This window comes from Amblyomma mixtum, chromosome 4 (assembly GCF_055824585.1).
Source record: "Amblyomma mixtum isolate Tamu chromosome 4, ASM5582458v1, whole genome shotgun sequence".
NCBI lineage: Eukaryota > Metazoa > Arthropoda > Arachnida > Ixodida > Ixodidae > Amblyomma > Amblyomma mixtum.
Window position 1 is genome coordinate 149,926,785 of NC_143015.1, and position 15,110 is coordinate 149,941,894.

The 15,110-nt window shown below is 45.9% G+C and overlaps 1 protein-coding gene across 1 annotated transcript in view; it reads left to right on the forward strand.

Moving 5' to 3' along the window:
• The first annotated feature begins 248 nt into the window (after window positions 1–248).
• Window positions 249–15,110, forward strand: part of Blm (Bloom syndrome helicase) — a 35,444-nt gene continuing 20,582 nt past the window's right edge. Inside the window, exons 1-3 of the mRNA XM_089588304.1 lie at window positions 249–2,064; window positions 3,967–4,160; window positions 7,049–7,496. Coding sequence (XP_089444430.1) covers window positions 349–2,064; window positions 3,967–4,160; window positions 7,049–7,496 — 2,358 coding nt within the window. The 5' untranslated portion in view covers window positions 249–348. The remainder of the gene's footprint in view (window positions 2,065–3,966; window positions 4,161–7,048; window positions 7,497–15,110) is intronic.

Sequence of the window (15,110 nt, forward strand, 5' to 3'; positions counted from 1 at the left end):
CGAACGTAAGCGGCGGAACCCCCGTAAAAAAAAAAAAAAAGCGTTAATAATTTACAAGTGTTTATATGTCTCTAGTAATCAGAATAGCGTGTCTTATTGTACTATTGGAATAAAATGTTGATTTATGATGCTAAAAACAATCTTGCACAAAGCATAAAGTAGGCGGAATGCAGCGCCCTCTATACTGCCGTTGGCAATGTCGATTTTGACATAACCTTGGACGTGCACGCCTGACGACTGAACTGTGGCGGTTTTTGTCATGTCGGCTGCAAGTTTAATTGTGAGCCTTCCTTCAAAAGTTTGTCACAGTGAACTTTGAGGCATAATGCCGTCTACTGTCACGCGGAAATGTCCACGCGTTTGCCTGAGACTAATCTAGAAGAGTGCAAAAGGCGGCTTCAAGAGCTTACCAATAAATCGCACTCTGTTAGCGGAAAGACCGCCGCTTCCAAGAGCTCCGGATTTACCTTCTACGACCAGCGCAAGTTAGTCGAACTCGTCGCTGAGTGTGTGACTCCGTATGAAAACCCGTCATCTTCGCATCGCAGCACAAGTGCCAAAGCTGGCTCGTTCAAGCCGCCACCGGCTTCAAGTGCGAGACGTGATCGTGATTATGACGTCGAGCGTGACGACGACAGGAGAGAGTTCAGCAGCGGCGGGTCGCCCTCGAAGTTCAAGCCTCCGAGCTGTGTCTTGGGCAGCGCTGTCGCGCACAAAACTCTGGGACAGTCGCCTCGGCGGCAGCGGCCGAACGGCGCTTTCAAGTCTCCGAGGAAGGTCGTCGCCGCCGGTGATGCGTTGTCGTCAAAGGTTCAGGTTTCCGAAACCCAGTTCCCACCTAGCAGCCCAGAGTTCGACTGGTCAGAAACCGACGAGCCAGATTTCATTGACATCCCGTCTCAGTCGCCTCCCCCGAGGGACCTGTCAAAGGAAAACCTCCGCTCTAGGTGCGACGACTGGGACGACGATGTCTTCGTTCCATCGCGAGCCTCTGTGTCCGCTTCGTCGAAGCGAACGACCTCGGGCGCACCGGTTCAACAGCTGACGAGTGGCCCGCTTTCGCCGAGCGGCAAGCTCGACGCCTTTGAACTACGTCAGATAGAGCAAAGCGCGCTGCTCTCCAAGCCGAACTTTCAAGCCGGCTCTAGTGACTCCGAGGCGGCCGCCGTGGTCTTGCGAGAGTACGACTACAAACTGTCTTCCCACATATGCACGGTTTTGGGCGAGACGAGGCAAGTTTCGAGCGACCTGCTTTCTCTTGTCGACCTGCGCGCCAAGGTCTTCCGGCAGTTCCGAAAGGCTTCCGGCAGTTTCTCGTCGCCGCTAAAATCTAAGGCCGGCGTAACAGGGTCGTCGCTGACCGGAGGCCGCCTGGACAAACCGGCCGACCACAAACTGTCCCCTCGTCTCGCTGCTTTAGGAAACAGCGGAGTAGAATTCCCGAAGCCCGGGACGTCCGGTGCGTTTTCGGACAGCACTTCTCACGAACTGTCGCTTTCCCACAGACTGAAAAGGCTGGGTGACGAGACGCTGAACAAGGCTTCACCGTCGTCATCAAACAGTCCCATACTTGCCAACTCCCGTTTGGCGGATTCCTCCTCGCTGAAGGGTTCGTCGCATTCGCCCTACTTCGACTCGAAGCCGTCCACTAGCAAAGCTGCCACGGACACAGAGTTCATTCAGGACTTTGACACCGAGGACGTGCTAGACCTAGACGGTGGTATTACAGAGGCCCAAACGCAAGCGCAAAGGGACGCTGACAACAACAGTGGATCAACGGGGAGGTTTGTTGGACAGTATCGCAACGACGGTGCATCGACAAAGTTCAAGGGTTTTGGCTTTCCTCATTCAGCCGAGCTCAGGGCGAAGTTTGCGTCAGTTTTTGGTCTGAAGCAGTTTCGTCTGAACCAGCTGGAAGCCATCAATGCTGCGCTGCTGGGGGAGGATTGCTTCATACTGATGCCAACGGGCGGGGGGAAAAGCCTGTGCTACCAGCTGCCGGCAGTGATGAGTGACGGTGTGACCATTGTCATTTCGCCGCTCAAGTCACTTATTCAGGATCAGGTGTGTGGAGGTTGTCGTGTAATTTATTGGATCGTGTAGTTTATTGTTATGGTGCAGTGAAGAGAAGCGTACACTAAAAGCATACAAAAAGGAATACAGACCTGCTGTAGGCAGTGATGTGGAGAATTTCTAGGAGAAAGAATTAGTGCCTTCGTCTAGTATCATTTCACTTGTCGTCTTTGCAAATCTCCTGTTGGTGCATACTAATTAACCTTATTGCTTTATTACATAATTTCTTCCTTTTAGCCTTCCTTAACGGGTCTAAATTATTTGGTTTTTCCTTCTTGTGAACACACTGTATGCGAAGCAATGTCCTTAATTAGTTTTACCATGGTTATACCCGTGCCACACGTGCACAAAAAATGGCAGTAAATGCCTAAGGCCTTAAGTTTGTTAATGCCATTATTTTCAGAGTTCATGCTACACGTCCACATTTGATGTCATTACATGAAAGTCACGATGACGGTAACTCTTGCAAGGCAGTCAAAAGTTTCATCTGAATATAAACAGTGCTAATGAGCGCAATATCTTCGGCACGTTGTTCAAGTGCAATATAACAATTATTTTGCAGAAAATACGGCTGTTCCTGCTTGACAAGTCGAAAAAGTAGTCATAAACTCGCCTGTCAGCACACAGGCCGAGAGTATCTGTCCGAAGTGCCGGTAAAAATGGCGCCCTTTGCATTAAAAATGCAGTAGATGTGCCTCATCTGGCTGAAAGTTATACATTAACCATTTGCTACTGGTTAGGAGGTTGTTGCGAGTAAAGTTGCATGCTTTTCTGTGTGTGGAATGGGAACGAGAGTTCGCATTGCACAGGCGAATGAGTTGTGGTGAACTCAGTAGGTTGTGAATGGCAGTAATACCCGTGCCACACGCTCACAAGAAATGGCAGTAAATGCTTAAGGCCTTAAGTTTGTTAATGCCATTATTTTCGGAGTTGGTGCTACACGTCCACATTTAATGCCATTATCGAAAGTGACGATGACGATAACGCTTGCAAGGCAGTCAAAAGTTTCATCTGAATATAAACATTCCTAATGAGCACAATATATCGGGAATGTTGTTCAAATGTAATGTAAAAACGCTTTTCCAGAAAATGCGGCTGTTCCTGCTTTACAAGTCGAAAAAGTAGCTATAAACTCGACGGTCAGCACACAAGTCTAGAGTACCTGTCAATAAGGCTGGTTAAAATGGCGCTCTTCGCATTGAAAATGCGGTATTAATACCTAATCTTACTGAAAGTTAAGAATTAACCATTTCCTACTGGTTAGGAAGTTGTTACTAACAAAGCTGCATGCTTTTCTGCGTGTAGAATGGGAGCGAGAGTACGCATTTCACGGGCGAATGAGTTGTGGCGAACTCAGTAGGTCGCGAATGGCAGTAAGGCTAATGCCATTAAATTTATGCGTGTGGCACCACACGAATGCCATTAAAACTTAAGGCAGTAAGCACTTAATGGCATTAAATCTGTCCGTGTGGCACGGGTATAAGGCTAATGCCATTAAAGTTATACGTATGGCACCACGCGAATGCCATTAAAACTTAAGGCAGTAAGCACTTAATGGCATTAAATTCGCCCTTGTGGCATGAGTATTAGAAATGCTGCTTTGTGTCTGACGCTTAGTCCTGACTGTTACTATTCCTTACAGATCTGCTAGGACCCTGCTATATTAGTCTGTAGGTCTTTACTATGGGTAAAAGTAAGTTAAACAAAATGGGTGGTTGTATTTATGCAGTCTTGCAGTTTAAAGTGAAGCTTGCTCTAAGATAAAGTCCTGCCGCTTATAGTGCTGTCTGTTTGCTACCATTGCAGAAGACTTGTAGCATCCCTTGTTTTAGGGATGCCTTTGTGTTAGGCTACTGGGATGAGTGACGGGCAGTTTTTTGCCGCACTGTTCAGGTGCTCAAACTGACATCGCTGGATGTGCCGGCCAATCACCTGTCTGGTGAAAATGACAGTGGGAGTGTGTACGCCGACCTGAGGTCCTCGCGACCGCAGCTGCGTCTGCTCTACGTCACACCCGAGAAGATCGGTGCAAGCGGTCGGCTCCTCGACGCTCTTCAGCGGCTGCATGCAAACAAGCACCTCACGAGGTTTGAATTTTGAAGCCCTTCTTTATACGTCCTCTTCAGACCTGAGTGAAAGTGTAATGTTGTCGGCGTTAAACGATGTTTTCATTTCTCGAACATGGGCGTTCCTATAAAAGTATGCAAAAATTCAGGGGCACTTAGACTGTCTAAAGTGCGTAGAGGCGAAAGAGTTTTCCGCAGAACTTTCGGTGCTTCTGTGGCACTGGTGGCGTCACATATAATTGAGTACTAATTAATAAGTGATGACAAATCACTAATTAATGGTTAATTACTGATGAATGTCTGAATGTTAATTAACTGCTAATTAATGATACTTAAGCATCGCCTTTAGGAGTGGAACGCGACAGCGTGTAGTAGCGCTGCCAGGGAGTCCACAGAACGCCACCACCTGTTCGGCGCGATGCCTTGCCCTTTGAACGCAACGCTTTTTGAGGAAACGAAATGGCGCTGTAATTCTCTGTCATCTCGGTGGACACCTGAACCGCACCGTAGAGGAAGGGAGGAAGTGGGAGTGAAAGAAGACAAAGAGGGCCCGTAATGAAGAAAATGAAAATTGTACTTGAGGAAATGAAATCACGCAGTAACTGTCTCACATATCTCGGTGGACACCCGTCAAAATTCAGGGGGGCACTTTTTTGACCTAGTGTGGTCACTGATGTGTGGTTAAGATGTTAAGCTTCGCCTCTAAGAGTGGAACGCGACAGCGTCTTGCAACGCTGCTAGGGAGTCCATAGAACGCCATCGCCCATTCGGTTCTACGCCTCGCTCGACGGTAAATTGGTTTTTGAGGAAAGGAAATGTATCTGTCTCTCATTTGTCTGTGGACACCTAAACCTCGCTGGAAGGGAAGGGAGGAGGATGGGAGTGAGCGAAGACACGGTATTCACTAGACGTGCCTTTGTTCATTCCCAACCATCGAGCCATGGCGGAGTGGATAGCATGCTCGTCTTGCACGCCGAAGACCGGGGTTCGATTCCCGAGCTCGACCAATTTTCTACTCGTTTTTATTTATTTATATGGCCTTACTATAAATGTTAATTAGGCTAATTGGGTAATTAAGCAATCAACTAAGCTCAGTCCCACTTAGTTGGAGCATCACTATACGATCCCTTCAATTGGTTGCATGGTTACTAGCCAAAGTACAATTGGCCCCGTTTGAAATTCGCGCACTGTGACGTCACGACCGTTTCGACCAATTGAACAGCGTGACATTTCTGTCGACAACTGCTGCTTACAACGATGACACATTAGAGGCTTTCGCCTTAATAAATTTGGCAGATGCGGGTCCAGTAGTTCCTTCTCCACATTTCTGCAGGTCTGTGCACCTTCAAAAAGAAACACGCAGCAATGTCTTGTGATGAATATTTAGTTAAGTACATGTGCAGCAAAATACGTGTGTCAGTAAAAAATTGCAAATTATGCTTGGTGAAGCGTGAGGAACTTAATGGGCTTCTGGAGGCTGGAAGCTGATGTAGATAAAGTAACAAATTTAAGGAGCTACTCAGAGCACCCTTGTCGGTACACATCTGAAAGGTGACTACAGAGCCACGGTAGTGGCTGAGTGATGATGTTGCTCGGCTGCTGTGGTGAAAGACGTGGGTTCAAATGTGGCGGTTACGTTTCGATGGAAGCAAAATTCTAGCGGCCCGTGTACTGTGTGTTGTCAGTGCACGTTAAAGAACCCCAGGTGGTCGGAATTATTCCGGAGCCCTCCACTACAGTGTCTCTCATAGCCCGAGTCGCTTCAGGGTGTAAAAATTGCATAAAACCAAAGGGTTACTACATAGGAGGACAGAGAATAATCTCTTACTACCAGTGACACTTAAGCAGTAGAACTGATGAGTTTAAAAAAAAAAAACTGCTGTTAATGACAGATGTGCAGTATGATGTACGGGGATATGTTGCGATCCTTTTTCAGAAGTGACTACTCTTCTTGCTAGCTAATGAATGCGCAGCATCACAATTTCGTAGGTTTGTCTGCACATTGTCGGTCAAACTTTCTGAAGGTGTGGTACATGGCTGATGGAATTCCACCGAGTGCCAAATGAGGTCTGCAACATAATCACCAGATGTACATGAAACATGATGCAGCAAAGAAATTTCAGTGCTATGGCTTATGGCTTCCTCTGCATGGGCATGAAGCTACAATGTTGAAATCGTCTTGCAGGGTCATAGGAATGTTCGTACAGTCAGCACCAACAATTTGCTGGATATGGGTGTGTGGAAAAAAAATTTATTTTTGCAAAGCCATGCAAGTAAAGGAAAATGTGCATTCTTCATCTGCGGGCAGCAATAACAGGCGACTTTGTCACAACGCAGCACTAAGAATTTGTTCCCAAGGAAATGCATCCCATAAACTTTTCCTGCCAACTCAATTTTCTGTTTTAGTGTACAGCTCAGAACAGAGATGATGCCACACATTTGATCCAGCTTACAAGAGATTTCAGCAGGTGACATCCCCTGAAATTTTTTAGGCAAGCATTCAGCGAAAGCTTTTGAATGGTACCAAATCGGTGTTTGTGCTGTAAGCTGATACCTGATGCGTGTTACCAAGCAGATAGTCCAGGCGTATTGTGTTACATGAATCACGTATTCCAAAGCCACAACCTTTAGTAGGTGTCATTGATTGCCTGCTTCACAGTGCTATTTTAGTTTGCTGAGGCTGACCACCAGCCTCAAAAACTATTGAGAGTAGTCAGCATTAGAATACTTCGTGTTTGCCTTATTTTGCCGACATATTAATGGTTAGGTCTTCTTGCCAGCACTGAGAACGTCTCACAAAGAAATATTTAGGAATATTAGCATTAGTTGGCTTTGGTGAACACACTATAGCAAGCAAATTGTACACACTGACGTGTTTGCTGTAAGAAGAACACATTTATTCAACATAGGTTCGTCATCGATGAGGCGCACTGTGTAAGCCAGTGGGGCCATGACTTCCGGCCTGACTACAAGCGCCTCAGCGTGCTGCGCGAGAAGTTCCCTGGTGTGCCGATGATGGCACTGACTGCGACCGCAACACCCCGTGTCCGCACGGACATCCTCCACCAGCTGGGGATGCGGGACCCCAAATGGTTCCTGCAGAGCTTCAACCGGCCGAATCTCTGCTACGAGGTCTGCCCCAAGACGGGCAAGTCGGTCGTCAAAGAAATCGTCGAGGTCATCAAGAACAAGTTCAAGCGGCAGAGCGGCATCATCTACTGCTTCTCCCGAAAGGAGTGCGACCAGCTGGCCAGTGACCTGTGCAAGCACGGCATTGCGTCCGTGTCGTACCACGCTGGACTTGCTGACAACAGGCGATGTAGCGTCCAACGTCAGTGGATTGATGACAAGGTCCAGGTAAGAGCGCCACCTCTCTTTTGGGTAGGTGAAGGGTCACTTTTGATCTTGAAATGCTTGGAACAGGCCTTGAGGAAAGAGCGTAACACGAGTAAAGTGAATTTTGAAGCAAAGATTAAAGTCAGCGGCAAGTTAGTGGTGTCTAGCTTGCTTTTAGCGGCAGCATAGACTTTTTTGTTTTGTGGCTTCAGGTTAACTTTTTCTTGCCCTGATGTTCATGTATACCACAGTGGATAAAGAAGACAACGTGCCCTGATGTTGATGTATATTATAGTTGATAAAGAAGACAGTGTGCCCTGATGTTGATAGTGGATGGAGAAGACAGTGTGCCCTGATGTTGATGTATACCATAGTGGATAAAGAATACAGCATGCCCTGATGTTGGTGTATACCATAGTGGATGGAGAAGACAGTGTGCCCTGATGTTGATGTATACCATAGTGGATAAAGAATACAGCATGCCCTGATGTTGGTGTATACCATAGTGGATAAAGAAGGCAGCGTGCACTGATGTTGATGTATACCAAAGTAGATGAAGATGGCAGTGTGCCCTGATGTTAATGTATACCATAGTGGATAAAGAAGGCAGCGTGCACTGATGTTGATGTATACCAAAGTAGATGAAGATGGCAGTGTGCCCTGATGTTAATGTATACCATAGTGGATAAAGAAGGCAGCGTGCCCTGATGTTGATGTATACCAAAGTAGATGAAGATGGCAGTGTGCCCTGATGTTAATGTATACCATAGTGGATAAAGAAGGCAGCGTGCACTTATGTTGATGTATACCAAAGTGGATGAAGATGGCAGTGTGCCCTGATGTTGATGTGTACCATAGTGGACAAAGAAGACAGCGTGCCCTGATGTTGATGTATGCCATAGTGGACAAAGAAGACAGCATGCCCTGATATTGGTGTATACCACAGTGGATAAAGAAGACAGCGTGCCCTGATGTTGATGTTTACCACAGTGGATAAAGAAGACAGCGTGCCCTGATGTTGATGTATACCATAGTGGATAAAGAAGACAGCGTGCCCTGATGTTGATGTTTACCACAGTGGATAAAGAAGACAGCGTGCCCTGATGTTGATGTATACCATAGTGGATAAAGAAGACAGCGTGCCCTGATGTTGATGTTTACCACAGGGGATAAAGAAGACAGCGTGCCCTGATGTTGATGTATACCATAGTGGATAAAGAAGACAGCGTGCCCTGATGTTGATGTTTACCACAGGGGATAAAGAAGACAGCGTGCCCTGATGTTCATGTATACCACAGTGGATAAAGAAGACAACGTGCCCTGATGTTGATGTATATTATAGTCGATAAAGAAGACAGTGTGCCCTGATGTTGATGTATACCATAGTGGATAAAGAAGACAGCGTGCCCTGATGTTGATGTATACCAAAGTGGATGAAGAAGACAGCGTGCCCTGATGTTGATGTATGCCATAGTGGATAAAGAAGACAGCGTGCCCTGATGTTGATGTTTACCACAGTGGATAAAGAAGACAGCGTGCCCTGATGTTGATGTATGCCATAGTTGATAAAGAAGACAGCGTGCCCTGATGTTGATGTTTACCACAGTGGATAAAGAAGGCAGCGTGCACTGATGTTGATGTATGCCATAGTGGATAAAGAAGACAGTGTGCCCTGATGTTGATGTTTACCATAGTGGATAAAGAAGGCAGCGTGCACTGATGTTGATGTATACCAAAGTGGATAAAGAAGACAGCGTGCCCTGATGTTGATGTATGCCATAGTGGATAAAGAAGACAGCGTGCCCTGATGTTGATGTTTACCACAGTGGATAAAGAAGACAGTGTGCCCTGATGTTGATGTATGCCATAGTGGATAAAGAAGACAGCGTGCCCTGATGTTGATGTTTACCACAGTGGATAAAGAAGACAGCGTGCCCTGATGTTGATGTATGCCATAGTGGATAAAGAAGACAGTGTGCCCTGATGTTGATGTTTACCATAGTGGATAAAGAAGGCAGCGTGCACTGATGTTGATGTGTACCAAAGTGGATGAAGAAGACAGCGTGCCCTGATGTTGATGTATGCCATAGTGGATAAAGAAGACAGCGTGCCCTGATGTTGATGTTTACCACAGTGGATAAAGAAGACAGCGTGCCCTGATGTTGATGTATGCCATAGTGGATAAAGAAGACAGCGTGCCCTGATGTTGATGTTTACCACAGTGGATAAAGAAGACAGTGTGCCCTGATGTTGATGTGTACCATAGTGGATAAAGAAGACAGCGTGCCCTGATGTTGATGTTTACCACAGTGGATAAAGAAGACAGCGTGCCCTGATGTTGATGTTTACCACAGTGGATAAAGAAGACAGCGTGCCCTGATGTTGATGTATACCATAGTGGATAAAGAAGACAGCGTGCCCTGATGTTGATGTTTACCGCAGTGGATAAAGAAGACAGCGTGCCCTGAGGTTGATGTATACCATAGTGGATAAAGAAGACAGCGTGCCCTGATGTTGATGTGTACCATAGTGGACAAAGAAGACAGCGTGCCCTGATGTTGATGTATGCCATAGTGGACAAAGAAGACAGCATGCCCTGATATTGGTGTATACCACAGTGGATAAAGAAGACAGCGTGCCCTGATGTTGATGTATATTATAGTCGATAAAGAAGACAGTGTGCCCTGATGTTGATAGTGGATAAAGAATACAGCATGCCCTGATGTTGGTGTATACCATAGTGGATAAAGAAGGCAGCGTGCCCTGATGTTGATGTATACCAAAGTAGATGAAGATGGCAGTGTGCCCTGATGTTAATGTATACCATAGTGGATAAAGAAGGCAGCGTGCACTTATGTTGATGTATACCAAAGTGGATGAAGATGGCAGTGTGCCCTGATGTTGATGTGTACCATAGTGGACAAAGAAGACAGCGTGCCCTGATGTTGATGTATGCCATAGTGGACAAAGAAGACAGCATGCCCTGATATTGGTGTATACCACAGTGGATAAACAAGACAGGGTGCCCTGATGTGGATGTATACCATAGTGGATAAAAGAAGACAGCGTGCCCTGATGTTGATGTTTACCACAGTGGATAAAGAAGACAGCATTCCCTGATGTTGATGTTTACCACAGTGGATAAAGAAGACAGCCTGCCCTGATGTTGATGTATACCATAGTGGATAAAGAAGACAGCGTGCCCTGATGTTGATGTTTACCACAGTGGATAAAGAAGACAGCGTGCCCTGATGTTGATGTATACCGTAGTGGATAAAGAAGACAGCGTGCCCTGATGTTGATGTTTACCACAGTGGATAAAGAAGACAGCGTGCCCTGATGTTGATGTATACCATAGTGGATAAAGAAGACAGCGTGCCCTGATGTTGATGTTTACCACAGGGGATAAAGAAGACAGCGTGCCCTGATGTTGATGTATACCATAGTGGATAAAGAAGACAGCGTGCCCTGATGTTGATGTTTACCACAGGGGATAAAGAAGACAGCGTGCCCTGATGTTCATGTATACCACAGTGGATAAAGAAGACAACGTGCCCTGATGTTGATGTATATTATAGTCGATAAAGAAGACAGTGTGCCCTGATGTTGATGTATACCATAGTGGATAAAGAAGACAGCATGCCCTGATGTTGATGTATACCAAAGTGGATGAAGAAGACAGCGTGCCCTGATGTTGATGTATGCCATAGTGGATAAAGAAGACAGCGTGCCCTGATGTTGATGTTTACCACAGTGGATAAAGAAGACAGCGTGCCCTGATGTTGATGTATGCCATAGTGGATAAAGAAGACAGCGTGCCCTGATGTTGATGTTTACCACAGTGGATAAAGAAGGCAGCGTGCACTGATGTTGATGTATGCCATAGTGGATAAAGAAGACAGTGTGCCCTGATGTTGATGTTTACCATAGTGGATAAAGAAGGTAGCGTGCACTGATGTTGATGTATACCAAAGTGGATAAAGAAGACAGCGTGCCCTGATGTTGATGTATGCCATAGTGGATAAAGAAGACAGCGTGCCCTGATGTTGATGTTTACCACAGTGGATAAAGAAGACAGTGTGCCCTGATGTTGATGTATGCCATAGTGGATAAAGAAGACAGCGTGCCCTGATGTTGATGTTTACCACAGTGGATAAAGAAGACAGCGTGCCCTGATGTTGATGTATGCCATAGTGGATAAAGAAGACAGTGTGCCCTGATGTTGATGTTTACCATAGTGGATAAAGAAGGCAGCGTGCACTGATGTTGATGTATACCAAAGTGGATGAAGACAGCGTGCCCTGATGTTGATGTATGCCATAGTGGATAAAGAAGACAGCGTGCCCTGATGTTGATGTTTACCACAGTGGATAAAGAAGACAGCGTGCCCTGATGTTGATGTATGCCATAGTGGATAAAGAAGACAGTGTGCCCTGATGTTGATGTTTACCACAGTGGATAAAGAAGACAGTGTGCCCTGATGTTGATGTGTACCATCGTGGATAAAGAAGACAGCGTGCCCTGATGTTGATGTTTACCACAGTGGATAGAGAAGACAGCGTGCCCTGATGTTGATGTTTACCACAGTGGATAAAGAAGACAGCGTGCCCTGATGTTGATGTATACCATAGTGGATAAAGAAGACAGCGTGCCCTGATGTTGATGTTTACCGCAGTGGATAAAGAAGACAGCGTGCCCTGAGGTTGATGTATACCATAGTGGATAAAGAAGACAGCGTGCCCTGATGTTGATGTGTACCATAGTGGACAAAGAAGACAGCGTGCCCTGATGTTGATGTATGCCATAGTGGACAAAGAAGACAGCATGCCCTGATATTGGTGTATACCACAGTGGATAAAGAAGACAGCGTGCCCTGATGTTGATGTATATTATAGTCGATAAAGAAGTCAGTGTGCCCTGATGTTGATAGTGGATAAAGAATACAGCATGCCCTGATGTTGGTGTATACCATAGTGGATAAAGAAGGCAGCGTGCCCTGATGTTGATGTATACCAAAGTAGATGAAGATGGCAGTGTGCCCTGATGTTAATGTATACCATAGTGGATAAAGAAGGCAGCGTGCACTGATGTTGATGTATACCAAAGTGGATGAAGATGGCAGTGTGCCCTGATGTTGATGTGTACCATAGTGGACAAAGAAGACAGCGTGCCCTGATGTTGATGTATGCCATAGTGGACAAAGAAGACAGCATGCCCTGATATTGGTGTATACCACAGTGGATAAAGAAGACAGCGTGCCCCGATGTTGATGTTTACCACAGTGGATAAAGAAGACAGCGTGCCCTGATGTTGATGTATACCATAGTGGATAAAGAAGACAGCGTGCCCTGATGTTGATGTTTACCACAGTGGATAGAGAAGACAGTGTGCCCTGATGTTGATGTTTACCACAGTGGATAAAGAAGACAGCGTGCCCTGATGTTGATGTATACCATAGTGGATAAAGAAGACAGCGTGCCCTGATGTTGATGTTTACCACAGTGGATAAAGAAGACAGCGTGCCCTGATGTTGGTGTATGCCATAGTGGACAAAGAAGACAGCGTGCCCTGATGTTGATGTTTACCACAGGGGATAAAGAAGACAGCGTGCCCTGATGTTGATGTATGCCATAGTGGACAAAGAAGACAGCGTGCCCTGCTGTTGATGTTTACCACAGTGGATAAAGAAGACAGCATGCCCTGATGTTGGTGTATACCACAGTGGATAAAGAAGACAGTGTGCCCTGATGTTGATGTTTACCACAGGGGATAAAGAAAACAGCGTGCCCTGATGTTGATGTATGCCATAGTGGACAAAGAAGACAGCGTGCCCTGATGTTGATGTTTACCACAGTGGATAAAGAAGACAGCGTGCCCTGATGTTGATGTTTACCACAGGGGATAAAGAAGACAGCGTGCCCTGATGTTGATGTATGCCACAGTGGACAAAGAAGACAGCGTGCCCTGATGTTGATGTTTACCACAGTGGATAAAGAAGACAGCGTGCCCTGATGTTGATGTTTACCACAGGGGACAAAGAAGACAGCGTGCCCTGATGTTGATGTATGCCATAGTGGACAAAGAAGACAGTGTGCCCTGATGTTGATGTTTACCACAGGGGATAAAGAAGACAGCGTGCCCTGATGTTGATGTTTACCACAGGGGATAAAGAAGACAGCGTGCCCTGATGTTGATGTATACCACAGTGGATAAAGAAGACAGCGTGCCCTGATGTTGATGTATACCACAGTGGATAAAGAAGACAGCGTGCCCTGATGTTGATGTATACCACAGTGGATAAAGAAGACAGCGTGCCCTGATGTTGATGTTTACCACAGGGGATAAAGAAGACAGCATGCCCTGATGTTGATGTATGCCATAGTGGACAAAGAAGACAGCGTGCCCTGATGTTGATGTATACCATAGTTGATAAAGAAGACAGTGTGAACTGCACTTTCAAGAAAATACAAGGGCTGTACTGAAAGTAATGCGAAAGTTTACATAATGTCTTCATTACCTGACCTTGCTTGTGGGAGGTGCTGGGTTCGATCCCCAGTGCCGCCGGGTACCCACCGGTGATACAATGGGTACAAGTTTCCCCTGGTTTGGTGCTCGGCTTATTCAGGGCGAAGTGCTTGGGAAATGGGTCTTTGACCACACCTTGAGTAGAGGAAAATACCTTGTGCCACGGCGCTCTTTGGCCTCTGACGCCCTTGCGCCATAAAAACTCGCTGTCATCATCTTTATTACCTGATATACATCATTCAAATTCTACTTGCTTGGACAGCAAAGATTTGTTTTTCTTTCGTAATGTACAGATTTTCACAAGTATGGATCTTTATTGTGCATATAGGGAGTGGACGCCAATGAGAAGCTATGGGTCATTGTTATGGGTCATTGTGAAGTTTTTAAGGAAGGATGCGGGCCGTCTGGCATCCATAGAAGGCTACTGAATGTATACAGAGGTGACACCACTAAGAAGAGCAATGTGCTTAGATGAATTAAGAAGTTTAAGCTACGAATACCAGTGTAAAAATCAAACCATACAGTAGGAAAACATCTACTACGGCCACTTACACAAATCATCAGCGAGTAGATGAATTGAGGCTGGCCGAAATGTATTGCTTGTGATGGAGACCACATTGAGTAGTACTGTGTACAGGGAAAGAATTTCTCTACAAGCATGTAGAAATTTCAGTGATGTACGCCAGTTAACGAAGTAGTTATAGCAACATTTTTATTACTTTCGGTACAACCCTCGTATTCAAGAATTATCGGGAAGGGTTTGCAACTAAAGCCACATGGCGGGCTGATACAGCTGGTGCATATTTCCGAGAGAAGAAAGCCTGCAGGAAACAAACAGATAACTGTGAAGAGGACCAAATGAGGACAGTGCTGGAGCTTGACTCAAATGCAATTGCAGTGGCATCAAGTTGAGGTCAACTTGTACTCCAGCTGGAGATGAGGTCCTGCTTTGTTATTGTGTAGTCCTCTTCTTCTGTGCACATTTTTTTCCAACTGAATTCCTTTTCTGGTGAAGTGGCTGCAATTAAAGTTCTGGTAATGTCCTTGCAATCAGCCTGCTTTCACCGCACTGCAGCTTCGTTTCATTATGCCAACCGAGTGAATGGGTAT